The 16,206-nt window shown below is 45.1% G+C and overlaps 1 protein-coding gene across 1 annotated transcript in view; it reads left to right on the top strand.

Moving 5' to 3' along the window:
- Nucleotides 1-16,206, top strand: part of COLGALT2 (collagen beta(1-O)galactosyltransferase 2) — a 256,817-nt gene that overhangs the window by 236,657 nt on the left and 3,954 nt on the right. The window contains exons 10-11 of the mRNA XM_086957029.1: nucleotides 12,222-12,349; nucleotides 14,057-14,263. Coding sequence (XP_086813155.1) covers nucleotides 12,222-12,349; nucleotides 14,057-14,263 — 335 coding nt within the window. The remainder of the gene's footprint in view (nucleotides 1-12,221; nucleotides 12,350-14,056; nucleotides 14,264-16,206) is intronic.

Below are 16,206 nucleotides of genomic sequence, written 5' to 3'. Positions count from 1 at the left end.
TGCGGTCACCACCCCCTCACCTCCCACTCCACTCCAACTGCCCCCCCATCCTCCACCCCCCGGTGCCATAACAATGTAATATGCACTCATCAAGGAGCTGCGACACCTATGGGATACAATTCACCTAGGGACAGTCACAATCTTGTTTCCTACAGGAGACACTCTTACTATAGCAAAGGAACATCCAATACCTCCTAATGCTCTTGAATAATCAGACTTTTAGGGCGCGTCTGTGAAGTGGGGCCGCCAGTACTCTGAATTCTATGGGAGTCTTTTCCCATAGCCTGGCAGGGCGTGTTTCAGCTGGAGGTACCAATAGCGTTGTGTATCGGGCAACTCATACTGGGTTTAAAGGTCTTCAGATGAGAGGAGCCCACCGCCCCCCACCCAGAAATCTCCCATGTTTGAAATCCCAATAATGTCTCACTGTCGCCGCCCCTCCAGGTGCTGCAGGCCTGCCAGTATCCCTGGGTTCCATGGGGGGTGTCTAACAACTCAGTTTACCCGCCCTCCCCAACCTGTTTGTGGCCTCCCTCCAGGTCCTGATCACTGTCCGTGTCCCTTGCCATGCAAGTGCCGCAGATACCACCCCCACTCCGACCCATCTGGTCTCTGTCTGCCTATAGTGCTGCATCCTGTAAAAGATCGAGAGCCCACCCATTCACAAGCAGCAGCGGGGTTGCCCAGTAGTACATTTGCATGTCTGCGATGTCAATGCCTCCCTAATACGGCCCCTCATAAGAGTCAACAGGGTCATCTGGGATGCTCTCTGTCCCACAACGATTTAGAAAAGGGGGTGGTGATGAACAGAGTGTCTGAGTTAAACAGACCACTCTTACCCAGTCAAAAGATCAGGGCTTGATCCATCACCGTTATTTATCTCACTGCCCCATCCCAGCTCAGAACCTGGCTATATGCAAATCAGTCTGTCCCTGGCCCAGTGCATCATGGGAACAGGGCAGACTAAACTACCAAGCCAATTCTTCACCAGAAAGGAGATAAGCTACCAGGGACCGGTTTCTGGCATTTCAGCCTTCTTCGGCCCGGCTTGCTTGAATCCTGATGGAGCAGTGAGAAAGGGACTCATGTCTGAGTATACCCTGCCACACCTATAGTGGCCAAAAACGATTTAGAAAAGGGGGTGGTGATGAACAGAGTGTCTGAGTTAAACAGACCACTCTTACCCAGTCAAAATATCAGGGCTTGATCCATCACCGTTATTTATCTCACTGCCCCATCCCAGCTCAGAACCTGGCTATATGCAAATCAGTCTGTCCATGGCCCAGTGCATCATGGGAACAGGGCAGACTAAACTACCAAGCCAATTCTTCACCAGAAAGGAGACAAGCTACCAGGGACCGGTTTCTGGCATTTCAGCCTTCTTCGGCCCGGCTTGCTTGAATCCTGATGGAGCAGTGAGAAAGGGACTCATGTCTGAGTATACCCTGCCACACCTATAGTGGCCAAAAACGATTTAGAAAAGGGGGTGGTGATGAACAGAGTGTCTGAGTTAAACAGACCACTCTTACCCAGTCAAAAGATCAGGGCTTGATCCATCACCGTTATTTATCTCACTGCCCCATCCCCAGCTCAGAACCTGGCTATATGCAAATCAGTCTGTCCCTGGCCCAGTGCATCATGGGAACAGGGCAGACTAAACTACCAAGCCAATTCTTCACCAGAAAGGAGACAAGCTACCAGGGACCGGTTTCTGGCATTTCAGCCTTCTTCGGCCCGGCTTGCTTGAATCCTGATGGAGCAGTGAGAAAGGGACTCATGTCTGAGTATACCCTGCCACACCTATAGTGGCCAAAAACGATTTAGAAAAGGGGGTGGTGATGAACAGAGTGTCTGAGTTAAACAGACCACTCTTACCCAGTCAAAAGATCAGGGCTTGATCCATCACTGTTATTTATCTCACTGCCCCATCCCAGCTCAGAACCTGGCTATATCCAAATCAGTCTGTCCCTGGCCCAGTGCATCATGGGAACAGGGCAGACTAAACTACCAAGCCAATTCTTCACCAGAAAGGAGACAAGCTACCAGGGACCGGTTTCTGGCATTTCAGCCTTCTTCGGCCCGGCTTGCTTGAATCCTGATGGTGCAGTGAAAAAGGGACTCATGTCTGAGTATACCCTGCCACACCTATAGTGGCCAAAAACGATTTAGAAAAGGGGGTGGTGATGAACAGAGTGTCTGAGTTAAACAGACCACTCTTACCCAGTCAAAAGATCAGGGCTTGATCCATCACCGTTATTTATCTCACTGCCCCATCCCAGCTCAGAACCTGGCTATATGCAAATCAGTCTGTCCCTGGCCCAGTGCATCATGGGAACAGGGCAGACTAAACTACCAAGCCAATTCTTCACCAGAAAGGAGACAAGCTACCAGGGACCGGTTTCTGGCATTTCAGCCTTCTTCGGCCCGGCTTGCTTGAATCCTGATGGAGCAGTGAGAAAGGGACTCATGTCTGAGTATACCCTGCCACACCTATAGTGGCCAAAAACGATTTAGAAAAGGGGGTGGTGATGAACAGAGTGTCTGAGTTAAACAGACCACTCTTACCCAGTCAAAAGATCAGGGCTTGATCCATCACCGTTATTTATCTCACTGCCCCATCCCAGCTCAGAACCTGGCTATATGCAAATCAGTCTGTCCCTGGCCCAGTGCATCATGGGAACAGGGCAGACTAAACTACCAAGCCAATTCTTCACCAGAAAGGAGACAAGCTACCAGGGACCGGTTTCTGGCATTTCAGCCTTCTTCGGCCCGGCTTGCTTGAATCCTGATGGAGCAGTGAGAAAGGGACTCATGTCTGAGTATACCCTGCCACAGCTATAGTGGCCAAAAACGATTTAGAAAAGGGGGTGGTGATGAACAGAGTGTCTGAGTTAAACATACCACTCTTACCCAGTCAAAAGATCAGGGCTTGATCCATCACCGTTATTTATCTCACTGCCCCATCCCAGCTCAGAACCTGGCTATATGCAAATCAGTCTGTCCCTGGCCCAGTGCATCATGGGAACAGGGCAGACTAAACTACCAAGCCAATTCTTCACCAGAAAGGAGACAAGCTACCAGGGACCGGTTTCTGGCATTTCAGCCTTCTCCGGCCCGGCTTGCTTGAATCCTGATGGAGCAGTGAGAAAGGGACTCATGTCTGAGTATACCCTGCCACACCTATAGTGGCCAAAAACGATTTAGAAAAGGGGGTGGTGATGAACAGAGTGTCTGAGTTAAACAGACCACTCTTACCCAGTCAAAAGATCAGGGCTTGATCCATCACCGTTATTTATCTCACTGCCCCATCCCAGCTCAGAACCTGGCTATATGCAAATCAGTCTGTCCCTGGCCCAGTGCATCATGGGAACAGGGCAGACTAAACTACCAAGCCAATTCTTCACCAGAAAGGAGACAAGCTACCAGGGACCGGTTTCTGGCATTTCAGCCTTCTTCGGCCCGGCTTGCTTGAATCCTGATGGAGCAGTGAGAAAGGGACTCATGTCTGAGTATACCCTGCCACACCTATAGTGGCCAAAAACGATTTAGAAAAGGGGGTGGTGATGAACAGAGTGTCTGAGTTAAACAGACCACTCTTACCCAGTCAAAAGATCAGGGCTTGATCCATCACCGTTATTTATCTCACTGCCCCATCCCAGCTCAGAACCTGGCTATATGCAAATCAGTCTGTCCCTGGCCCAGTGCATCATGGGAACAGGGCAGACTAAACTACCAAGCCAATTCTTCACCAGAAAGGAGACAAGCTACCAGGGACCGGTTTCTGGCATTTCAGCCTTCTTCGGCCCGGCTTGCTTGAATCCTGATGGAGCAGTGAGAAAGGGACTCATGTCTGAGTATACCCTGCCACACCTATAGTGGCCAAAAACGATTTAGAAAAGGGGGTGGTGATGAACAGAGTGTCTGAGTTAAACAGACCACTCTTACCCAGTCAAAAGATCAGGGCTTGATCCATCACCGTTATTTATCTCACTGCCCCATCCCAGCTCAGAACCTGGCTATATGCAAATCAGTCTGTCCCTGGCCCAGTGCATCATGGGAACAGGGCAGACTAAACTACCAAGCCAATTCTTCACCAGAAAGGAGACAAGCTACCAGGGACCGGTTTCTGGCATTTCAGCCTTCTTCGGCCCGGCTTGCTTGAATCCTGATGGAGCAGTGAGAAAGGGACTCATGTCTGAGTATACCCTGCCACACCTATAGTGGCCAAAAACGATTTAGAAAAGGGGGTGGTGATGAACAGAGTGTCTGAGTTAAACAGACCACTCTTACCCAGTCAAAAGATCAGGGCTTGATCCATCACCGTTATTTATCTCACTGCCCCATCCCAGCTCAGAACCTGGCTATATGCAAATCAGTCTGTCCCTGGCCCAGTGCATCATGGGAACAGGGCAGACTAAACTACCAAGCCAATTCTTCACCAGAAAGGAGACAAGCTACCAGGGACCGGTTTCTGGCATTTCAGCCTTCTTCGGCCCGGCTTGCTTGAATCCTGATGGAGCAGTGAGAAAGGGACTCATGTCTGAGTATACCCTGCCACACCTATAGTGGCCAAAAACGATTTAGAAAAGGGGGTGGTGATGAACAGAGTGTCTGAGTTAAACAGACCACTCTTACCCAGTCAAAAGATCAGGGCTTGATCCATCACCGTTATTTATCTCACTGCCCCATCCCAGCTCAGAACCTGGCTATATGCAAATCAGTCTGTCCCTGGCCCAGTGCATCATGGGAACAGGGCAGACTAAACTACCAAGCCAATTCTTCACCAGAAAGGAGACAAGCTACCAGGGACCGGTTTCTGGCATTTCAGCCTTCTTCGGCCCGGCTTGCTTGAATCCTGATGGAGCAGTGAGAAAGGGACTCATGTCTGAGTATACCCTGCCACACCTATAGTGGCCAAAAACGATTTAGAAAAGGGGGTGGTGATGAACAGAGTGTCTGAGTTAAACAGACCACTCTTACCCAGTCAAAAGATCAGGGCTTGGTCCATCACCGTTATTTATCTCACTGCCCCATCCCAGCTCAGAACCTGGCTATATGCAAATCAGTCTGTCCCTGGCCCAGTGCATCATGGGAACAGGGCAGACTAAACTACCAAGCCAATTCTTCACCAGAAAGGAGACAAGCTACCAGGGACCGGTTTCTGGCATTTCAGCCTTCTTCGGCCCGGCTTGCTTGAATCCTGATGGAGCAGTGAGAAAGGGACTCATGTCTGACAATGTCCCACAACAGCAACCTGGTCATTGCCTCAACCTCTTTGAAGAATTCCAACACTTCATAGGGCGTATTCGGAAGCATGTAAAGAAACTTGAGCAGAGTAATCATTTTAAACAGGGCAGAGTCATTCCCTGGCCTCCTCCGGGGCGTTGAAGAACCAGGAGCGCCTCTCTGCCAGAACTTTTGAGCGTACTGGGAAAAGCATCATATATTTCAGACTGCATTTCCCAAGTTCCACCTGCACCTTATCTAACGGTCTGCGCTGCTCCTGGAACTCCTATGTGTAGTACGGGAAGATCATGATAGCATGCTTGTCAACCGAGACGGTGCTCTGCTGGCGGGCCGCTTTGAGGATTGCATTGCAGTCCTGGTAGTTCAGGATGCGGGCCAGAAGTGGTCTTAGCCTTGGACCACTGTTTGGCAGGGCCCCCTGGTACGCGATACACCCACTCGACCATGAAATGGGTGGAAAGTTCTCTGGTTTTACTATACGGAGTGCCAGGCCCTCCACAAATCCCACCACATCTACTCCCTCCATCTGTTCTGGCACTCCTACTAAGCGGATATTGTTGTGCCTGGATCGGCGTCTTCAGCCCATGCATGGAGGCGGGTGGTCTTCTCATTCAGCTGGCGCACTGAATCTTGCAGTGTTTGGATGGCCTCAGAATGGTCTGTGAGGGTGACTTCCACTGCGCAGACCCACTCGGAGATCTTTACCATATCGGCACCATATCGGCACAGGTCAAAGTTAAATCTACAGTCACTGTGTCAGTTTTAGTCCCCAGCGCTCCACAAGTGTCTTGGATTCCAAGGAGAAGTTTCTTGAGGAAAGGGTCTCCAGCTCCTCCTCTGGTTCCAGGTGCTAGTCCCCCATGTCCTTTGCCTCTCTGTAGTGGGAGGCATATTTATCCAACTTGTTGACCAGTGGGGGCTTCCCAGACTTGTTGCAGACCATCTTGGCTGTATGCGGTCCCCGGGGTGATAAGGGTGATTCCCCAGAGACCCCTAGCTGTTCTTTCCATCTCCTGAAGTGGCTCCCAGTCCAACAATGAGCTGGGTATTTTGCCCCACTCATGCCTGGCTGGGATACCTTTCGGCTAGATGAGCACTCAGTGCCTTTGTGCTGAAAAAAAATCCCATGGTTCCTCCTTTGGATCCTGCAGTCTCTCTGGTGGTGGTGTGGGGGGTGGGGGGGGTGGCTATGTGTAGTCTGTGGGCCGTCCCTCGTTGCCCTCAGGCCACACCCTTGGCCTGTACAATTCAACAGTCCCAGCCATGCTGTCGCCATCTTGAAGTTCAACATGGCACTTAGGATCGAGTTGTCGCCTTCTGTGGCCCCCCTGCATCCGCTCTGTGCACCCAGGCGAACACCACCTTTTCTGCCTCCAGGGTCGCGTTTCAGGTGCCCGGCCATGCGGTGCAGAGTTTCCTCGACCATGACTCCCCAAAAAAATCATGTGGACTTCAAGAAGAGGCAAAGGCTCTGATATACATTTATCCCGGAGTAGAGGGTGTTCTTCTAGTTCAATTTGCTTTTGACTAGGGTGTGAGTGACCGTTTTTCTGGTGTTGCGTGGAAGCCAGTTGAAGATCTTCTTCAGCATCGCCAGTGCTATCCTCAATCACTAGGAACATCAACACTGGGAGGAGATTAAGGAGGTAAAGCAGCACCTCCTCGACCAGTATAACAAGCAGACGAACACCATTATCCAAAAGAGCAAGACAAGTACTAACTCTGCCTTAAATCAGCGTTAGACGCCGCTCATAACTCATGTTTGTTTAAATTTGTTTATTGCCTTTTTTTTTAAATTTTCATGCATTTGAACATTTTAACATAGGCAATTATATCCCCATTTACATTGGCAAAACAAATCATATACTGGCACATGCATCAACAATGCCATTTGCGATTCCTTATTAGCGAAAAATAAGGATTCGCTAATAGGGAATAGCAGAAGGCTATGCATGTAGAAATCCCTAAAAAAATTGCGATTTCTAAACATTCCTTAATTGCGACTCGCAAATTGCGAGTCGCAATTAAAGAATACCTCCCCATTCATTCCTATGGCCCTACAGGCCCATAGGAGTGAATGGGAAGACATTCTCAATTTGCAATTCTCAATTAGAGAATCACAATTTGAGAATGCAATTTCAAGGGTGCCAGGGTGTCAAAAGGACACCCTGTTGCACCCTTGAAATAAGCATAAGAGTAAATCTTGCACACACACACATGCCACAAGGGCATTTGTGTGTGTAAAATGGAACTTTGAAAAATGCACTTTTGTCCATTTTTCAAAGTTTTTGCAAAGTACCATGAAGTTCACCTTCATGGTAATTTGCTCCCCCTATTGGCGAAATCGCTATTTTTTTTACTTTAATGCATTGCATTTAAGGAATCTCAGTTTGCGATTCCTCAAATGCAATGGCAATTTAATTAATCGCAATTTAGAGAATACTTTAATTGCGATTTTTGCATTTGGGATGATGCATCCCAAATGCAAAAATACTGGTCGCAAAGGGGCAGATTCTGAGAATATGCCCGTTTACAACCGTTTTTTGCTTTGATACATGTGGGCCATTGTATACGAAATCATTCTGACATTTGTAGGATTGGAATTTGTGTATGCATTGCCTACAGAGTGCCTAAGCAAACAGAGTGGGAATTGTATATAATCAAACGCAAATGTAAAGGCCCATTGGTTTGACATGATAAGCCAACTTCTACCTTTGTAGTAACTCATAATGTCTTAATAAGCAGCTCCGAACTTTAGCCTTGATAATTGGCTTGTCACTATAACCAATGCAGTTCTTCTTTATTGAGCATCAGATTTCCCACAATGCAAAAAATGCAGTACCAGCACTCTTTCTTTCAGTGGAAGCAGACAACATGTTCCCAATCAAATTGGATCTCAAGCAAATCATCATGTGGGTGGGGTCAAAATAACTCTTTCAGTAGTGTGTGTGTGAAAGCTCCTTTTCTCTTGATCACAATAGGTCTGTCAACAGCTGTTCTGCCCAGTCAAACCTAAAAAAGACACCAAATTAACATACCCCTCTTTGCAAAAGAAAAACGCTGAGCAGCCTGTAGCAAAGACATGGCCAGATTTGCCACATCATGTCTTCTACTTTACTTCAACACATTCCAGAGAGTGAAGGTAGATATACAGAAACTGAGTGAAGGCGTGATGACAAACTTGGGAAAGTTCTTGATGAAGCCATGTGATCACACATTACGATATCAGCCACTGATAATTGAGCAAAAAGATTTACAAGTTTTAAAAAAAGGTGGACATTGAATCACTGTCTACCACTGCATTACACGTTGAAAGACGATCACAAATAGACAATATGAGTATCAACCACATGAGAGGAGATTTAAGACACAGTTGTGGAAGAAGTCATCAAAGAACTATTCGTGTTCATGCTGAAGCACCCAAGGAACAGAGATCGTAGGGATTGACTGAGGTCTGAAAGGAGGCATCTCAACAAGAACGCTATGGCAATAAACTGGTTCACATGCTTTTCATCGTGATGGAAAGAATGCTCATAGCAGCAAAGTATTGTGTATCCGAATGAGCTAAATCTATCTAAAAGAAGTATCCAATGCATGCAGATATTCCCATTCAGACTGATGTTCCTATGAAGTGGTAGGTAGTGGGTAAGTCAATAGAATGTACGTAATCTATTAAGAATTAACCACCAAGGAGACATTGACAATGGACATCACTTGCATCAAATTCCATGAGGATGTAAAGACGTGACTCGAGCTAAGGAGCGATGAACAATGAAATTGTAAATAATACGAGTGCTAAGATGAAGTAATTATTTGAAAAGGGGGTGGTAAGGTTTTGTGATTAATGGTCTCAGTAGTTTTCAGTGGGTTTAAAAATGAAGCAATGGGGGTCACCCTAAGATACAAGTGCTGAGGACACTCTTAGAAATGCCCCCCCCCCCCTTATTTGTCGGTTAATAATAATATGAAGGGGGAAGAAAGCCCTGCACATAAGCAAGATGGTACTTTAAAGACTAAGTATACTTTCTGCAAGCAGAGGCTAGCACCTGGCCCTGTAGGAGGTGGGGAGGGAAAGGTGCTACACTAAACAGCTGCAAGAGCGTGTCGTACTCACAGAGCGGGGTCCACAAAGTAAGGAGAGCGTGGCAAAGGGGGTGCCAATGTATATACACCACACTTGGTGAAATATGTTTTCGAAGAATTCTACTGAGAGAAATGAAAATTTTGCTTTGAAGGAATAAAAGGCTAGATCAAATCAATTGAGATTTTAAACCCAAATTAAACAAAGACTAATTCAGCAGGCACTTAATCCACCAAGCATTTGAAGGGATAATGGACCTGTTTTAGACCCATATGAATAAGACTACTGAGGCTACAGCAAGGAGCTTCTTTTACATTTTATTTATTAGAAGTATATTTAGTGTACTTCTAGCGCATGAAACTAGACGACTGGAGCAGTGGAAAACTGTACATGGATAACAGGATATACATTTAACATTCAACACTTTTTGATAGGATCTATACATTCAACGCAAAACCTGGCAATGGCTGATAATAAATCTCAGTTGCCTTTTGGCCAACTGAGATAGCACCCCTAGGTATGTCTGAAGAATAGCGCCCCTTAAAACTTGTGTTAAATACAGGTTTATAGAGGCAAAGGAAAGCAATCATGCTCGCAGATGTACACTCCAAGGGTGTTAAGTCCTTTTAGCTGCATCCTCCCCATTGAGGAGCTGCTCTCTATGAAGGCAGACGAGCATCTGCTACAGGATTGGATATCCTATGAATCCAGCACACAATGGAGAATAATCACACCAAGTAGCTGGTATCAATGAAATAGAGGAAGGGCAAGGACAGGACACGACTGAGATGTCTTGCGTCATACTTTGCTCCTTACATATGTGGCACATTTCACGATGTTGGTCACGACTGATGAGGTGTGTATGACGATATACTATAAATGTAAGATACTGTGCTGCCTGAGTCTAGATGAGAATTGATGAAACATCTAACTTCTTCAGTACAAATATTTCGATATCATGGAATTTGACTCATTATTCAGCAATGGGTTCAGCCGTTTTGTAGTACATGTGTCTTTACCTGGATAAATGATAAAGAAGAGATGCCAAACATTGAACCAAGAGAACAACTTGGATAACATGAATCTAAATAGGAATCTTTATATAGTGAAGAGCTGTCCTGAACATTTGGCATGGATCGCTCCCTCGTTGGTGAGTCTGTAAAAACCAGCTTAAAAAAAGCTTTCTTGAAGTAAAGTTGACAGTGGAAGAAATACCTTTTTCTAAGATTTTATTAAATATGGTAAGCTGCTTTCTAAAGTACCTCTTTAGCATCCAACACACTGATCAATGGAGCTCCTAGTAGTCTTAAGGCGCCCCTTGGTATCCAGTCGTTTTAATGTACAAGCACGTACAAGAACACTCACTAAAATGTTATTAATGGATTACCTTGTCAGTTAGATACATTGCCAGGCGAAGGTATGTTTTATTAGGGTTTTCCTCTAAGATGTGTGTTCTGCTTTAATTCTGAGGGGCAACCAATCGTGGTATTTTATGCCACTTTCTGAAGACAATGTTCTCTTTATGAATGCATTCTGTTCCTTTTCATAATTTGGCACCTTCGATGATCTAAAACATTCCTACAACTTTTTAACCCATTCATTTTTGCACACAATTAAAACATTTAGGAGAACTTCTACTAAACTTTCAAACAACGTAGAGCAGCTAGCAGAGTTACTACACTGCGTTGCGTGAAAGGGAGAGGACATAAATGCTCTGTCTTTACAAAGATAAGGAGCATTTCTGCTCTCCTTGCACTGACACCCTTCAGGCAGCCTAGCGCCAACGCAGGCACCCTTGCACCATTGTGCAAAACGGTGCTTACATTACAAGGAGAATTGTTTTTGTGCAGGAAGTGACACCTTCCTGCATAGAAACAATCTCTCGAAGCATTTTCCTCTTTCTATGTGTGCTGCAAATTTAAGCACACATAGAGAGAGGAAATAACCAGGAGAAAAAATAAAATAATTTTCTCTTAGTTACACATCCTATGGGTGGTCGAGTGATTTCACGCAATGCCAGGTAAACAAACCTTTGTAAATCTGGGATAGCGTGAAATCTATGGGTCGGTGCATGGGAACTCCCATGGTCCACCCATGGAACGCCTCCCAGAATGAAATGTAATGCAATGCAGCAGAAGCCGCTGCATAACGTGGCATTGTTTTTTAGAAAGCGATGCAAGGGGTTGCAAATCTCCCCTTGTGTTTCTTTGTAAATATCACTAGTATCTTGCATCATGGATGCATCACAAAAGTAGTGCAACCATGGTGCAAAATGTTAGTAAATATGGACCTGACTCTATAGCCAGAATGTTGAGTTTATCCATTTGGCCTCTTGCTCTCCCCTCCAGTGTACTTTCACCTTCCCACGTCATGGAGACCTAGAAAATACATTTTTTTTCTTTTTTCACATTGAACTCTTTTAAGCATTTATACATTTCTTCTGGTGTTGTAATTATTTTTGTAATTTTATCAGTTTTAATGCAAGTTGTACTCTTACCCTGAGTTTAAAAAAATGAAAACAACTGACTGCTCTATATTACTGCAGATTACATTTTTTACTTTGAATAGAAAATGCAATATTTGTTTGGAATTTAGACACCTACAATTCCTTATGAATGGATTCACTTTTTTTACTTAATGGGCGCAAAATCCAAGTATTAGTACAACATTGGAGGACTCATTTTCTTATGTGGAAATTAATTTAGTAAGCTGATATGGCAAACCAATAAAAAATAAAGGGGACACTACTGCTAAAACATGTTTAAGGGCTGTGGTAGCACTGCTTCATTCAGAAATTATAATTAAAGTTATTTGTATGAGTATGATTGGTGCAATATTTTCAATGTCTGCGTATTGAGCATCAGCCGGAAACTAAGATTAATGTTCGTTCCAGATGGTGGACAGAAACCTTGAGCAGGTCCTAGTCATCGAAGACGACGTCCGCTTTGAGAACCACTTCAAGAGAAAGCTCATGAAAGTGATGAGTGACATTGAAGAGACGCAGCTGGAGTGGGACTTGATGTAAGTTGACAGAATTGCTCCAACTGAGAGGTGTTTAACATAGATCCAGTTGGTCCAGATTTTCAGGATGACCACAAGATCCATAAATGAGTTCCATTTAGAGTCACTGCATGTAAATTTATCTTACAGGATACCCTATTGTGGCCCTCCTGGATCTAGCTTGGCCATCCCTTTCTCAGCAGACCTTGTGTCTGCTGCTCAGATTTCCATTGTTTGTGCCGCTACTTTCAGGAGCTATCAGCATCCTGCGTTGCTGAAAGTCCCCCATGCCACTATATAACCCCAAGCTTCCACATTGGTTGGTAATGGCATTGACTTGTTGATGTGATGAAACACAAATGACTGGTGCGCAGATGACATCACGACTCCAGCATAGTATTACTTAGCTATATCACAGTTAGCCATTATCTATTTTTAATATTACGTGGAAAACTAAGATATGTAGTGTCACATTTCTGTATTTGGCCAATAATATACTTTGTTGCCTTGGAATTTGCTTTTTTAGCATTATTATTACAAGGTTTAAAAGAATAAGACATTTACCTGATTTTAAGTTTAAATATGTTTCAAAGCACAGAGATCACAGGACTAACATCAATGCACATAAAATGTATTTTAGATCAGTGAGGCCTGTGAAATGGTAATGTTCCCTACTAGGAGGAGGCCCAATCATGTTATTTAAAAATCTTTACGAATTCCTTGGAAATTTGACGCAAATTCTAAAAAGTGGCAATATTTGCCAGTTAAAGTAGCTTTTCAGGCTCAATTAATTCCCAGTGTGCCGCCAGCAACTTCAAACATCACAAATGGCTATATCAATGCCATAATCTGTTTAGTGTATGGCGGAACTGTGGGAAATAGGTGCTCTACACTATAAGGGGGTGTGGAGTGCACTGCTGCTGGGGGTGGGGCTTGCCCGGCTTACCAGTGCACTGCGTAGTTCGAGGGTGGCTGTTACAAAGACTCAGCGGCATAGGCTGTTTGCACCCACACTCCTTCTGGTGGAACTGCCCACCTATAAAGGGGGTAATTCATGGAGAGGTGTCTAAAAGAATGGAACAAAGAAAATAAAAGTAAACTTACCTGTTTGCCGCCGCCTCTGCCGGCCGCTCCATTGCACTCTTCCTGCTTCTGCACTGCGCCCAATCATGATGCTGCAGGAAAGCAGCATCAGGATTGGCCTGAGTGCTAGAACTTCACGCTCTTAGGCAGACTTGGAACCTGTGCCTGCTTTCTTCAGACCCAGCAACCCAGCTGGGGCTAGAGAAAGCTTCACTGCACATGAGATGTTTGGCCGGCCTGAAATTGCCGGCCAAACACCTCATGCACAGTGAAGGGACAAGGGGTGTACTAACACTCCCCCACCACAGTATCATCCCCCTGGACCCACCCCCAAGACTTGTCAAGAGTCCTGGGGGCGGGTCCAGGGGAATTAAAATAAAACGGCAATAAAACAGGTAAAAATAGTTTTATTATCGTTTTACTTGTGGGTCGTGCCAGGGGGGAGGTGCTCCTCTGCCCTAATGGAGGGTCGCCGGTGGTAGTATTCTAAAACCGACTACACTAGAATCTTTCACTTGAACTAGATTTGCCCCATATACCATTTGTCCCAATTGCATAAGTGTTTGCTTTATATTAATAGCACAGAAGCTTGTGTATTGCTGTTTGTTTGTATTAGCTGTTCCTCATGTGAACTATTTCCAACAGATATATTGGTAGAAAACGGATGCAGGTACAGCGCCCAGAAAAGGCGGTTCCAAATGTGATGAATCTTGTTGAAGCAGATTACTCCTACTGGACCCTGGGGTATGCCATCTCTCTGCATGGGGCTAAGAAGCTCCTTGCTGCGGATGCGCTGAAAAAGATGTTGCCCGTGGATGAGTTCCTTCCAGTAATGTACAACAAGCACCCAGTGTAAGTAAACATCATTGTTGTGCTTCAAATGCCAAGTGTTTCTAAAGCTTCTCACAGACTCAAGTGGGTTTGACTGCATGACAGCTCAGGTTTGATAGGGGTGCTTGATGACGCGAACAGGGGAATTGTATTCAGCTGTTCTGTTATATGTTCCCTGTTTGCATTATGTTGTGTACACTTAAGAAAAGGAATACTGACAATTGCTGTCACAGGCATTCATGGAAAGGTCATAATATTGTGGTAGAAATATCGCCCTACAAAAAAAAACAACGCATTCACAATATTGTATGCCACTATATAGTCCAATATCTACTTACCTTAACAATCTAGTGGAAGTTGATATTGTGGATGAAATATTTTTGCTGATTGATACTGTGATACAGATGATAACACCATATTCATACCCATACCAACAGCTCATATGAAAGCTGGCAATTGCACTCCTGTCCCTTTATTGCTGATAAGCGTGTACTTTTAATACTAAGATGATATAGTGTTGGATTGTTCAAAGATTTACTATTCAGTGACTGTCAGTTCTCTGAATGGATGGGATAATGCACAGAAATGTTCATAAACTGTAAATGCCTCCTTGAAAGTGACTCAACCGCTCAGCACTGCTTTTTTTTAGTCTTATCCCTATTCTAACTTTTCTTCCCTCAATAAAGATTGACCTATAGGATAGGAGAGAATTTTAAATTATTCACCACTGTCGACATCCAGACTATCTCCATACTTGTGGAGGTTTTGCTGTCACTTGGAGAACAGGACACTTAAGTGACAGATCCTATGATGACGCTATCCTCCAAACCTTACTAAGAGGAGATTTTATACATCACAGAATGTGAACGTGTTGTTGAGGTTCTCCGTGATGCATTTTCTGAGACTCTGGTATTGTGACCATTGTGGTTCATTCTTTCCCCTCTCTAATTTAGAATAATCTCTTTGACGTGCTGCAGCACAGACTCTGCATTCTTCCCAAAAAGCCTTGACACATCAAATGGTATGTCATTCACAGAAAATCTGGAAGTTCTCATCCAAGCATGTCGCTGGGTAACCACACTGATGCCTATAGCAGGAGCTATGCAGCCTGAATATCCGGGACAGCAGGCAAGATGTACTTGGCCGCATCCAGGACATTCTGCACCATCTGTGCAAACAAAAAACGTTACTCGCCATTTCCCACATGGCATATACATAGTGACCGAAAAGGCACACATTGCTGAAAAGTCAAAGGGCAAATGAAGTTGAGATGAAGTGAAAGAAATGTATTCTGTATGACCTTGCTTGCCGAAGCCTGAACCACAAGACTCTGGAGAGAGAGGCGTTGTGTTACAAAGGATGGATTTTCAGGAATGGTCCTGTGCTGATAGGTGGCTCAGCGGTGTACCAGACCAAGACTTGGACAAAGTTGCAGCCAAGCAGTCATTCAATGAATCGGTGAATGGAAATAGGGGTTTAGAAGAAAGTCTGGTTGTAACATTTCGAACAATGAGTTGGCTTTAGTGTCCACTGTAGTCAGTTACCAAAGGATGCAGTCTTCTCTGTGGGGGAACCAAAGGGGTAGTTTAGGTCAGTTCAGGTTAGGTGTCAAGGCCACTAGTATTTTGTTTAAATGAAGGTCATCCTCTGCGTGATGAGGTGGGGAGGCTGAACTACCTCTTCACCATGGTGCTGATTCTGGGTATCGATTCAAAGCCCTCACCAGTTCAAGAATGAGAGCCAAAATGGCCTCCTGTATCCTATAGAACCAACACCAGCACAAGCCTCCCATAGCCACAGACTGAGCCTTAATTATTATATATTGAGATATAGGTGGTTAGCGAGCCAAAGTCAGTTGTGGAGCCAACGTCAGAACCAGTGCAGAATCAGGAGCGTACCGATAGAGCCGGGTGCTGCATCAAATCAAAAATCACCACAGGCCTGTGCTAAAGGAGTTGAAGTGT

The sequence above is a fragment of the Lissotriton vulgaris genome, chromosome 1_1 (assembly GCF_964263255.1).
Source record: "Lissotriton vulgaris chromosome 1_1, aLisVul1.2, whole genome shotgun sequence".
NCBI lineage: Eukaryota > Metazoa > Chordata > Amphibia > Caudata > Salamandridae > Lissotriton > Lissotriton vulgaris.
The sequence above is the reverse complement of the archived record's forward strand: the minus strand, read 5'-3'. Positions and strand labels throughout refer to the sequence as shown.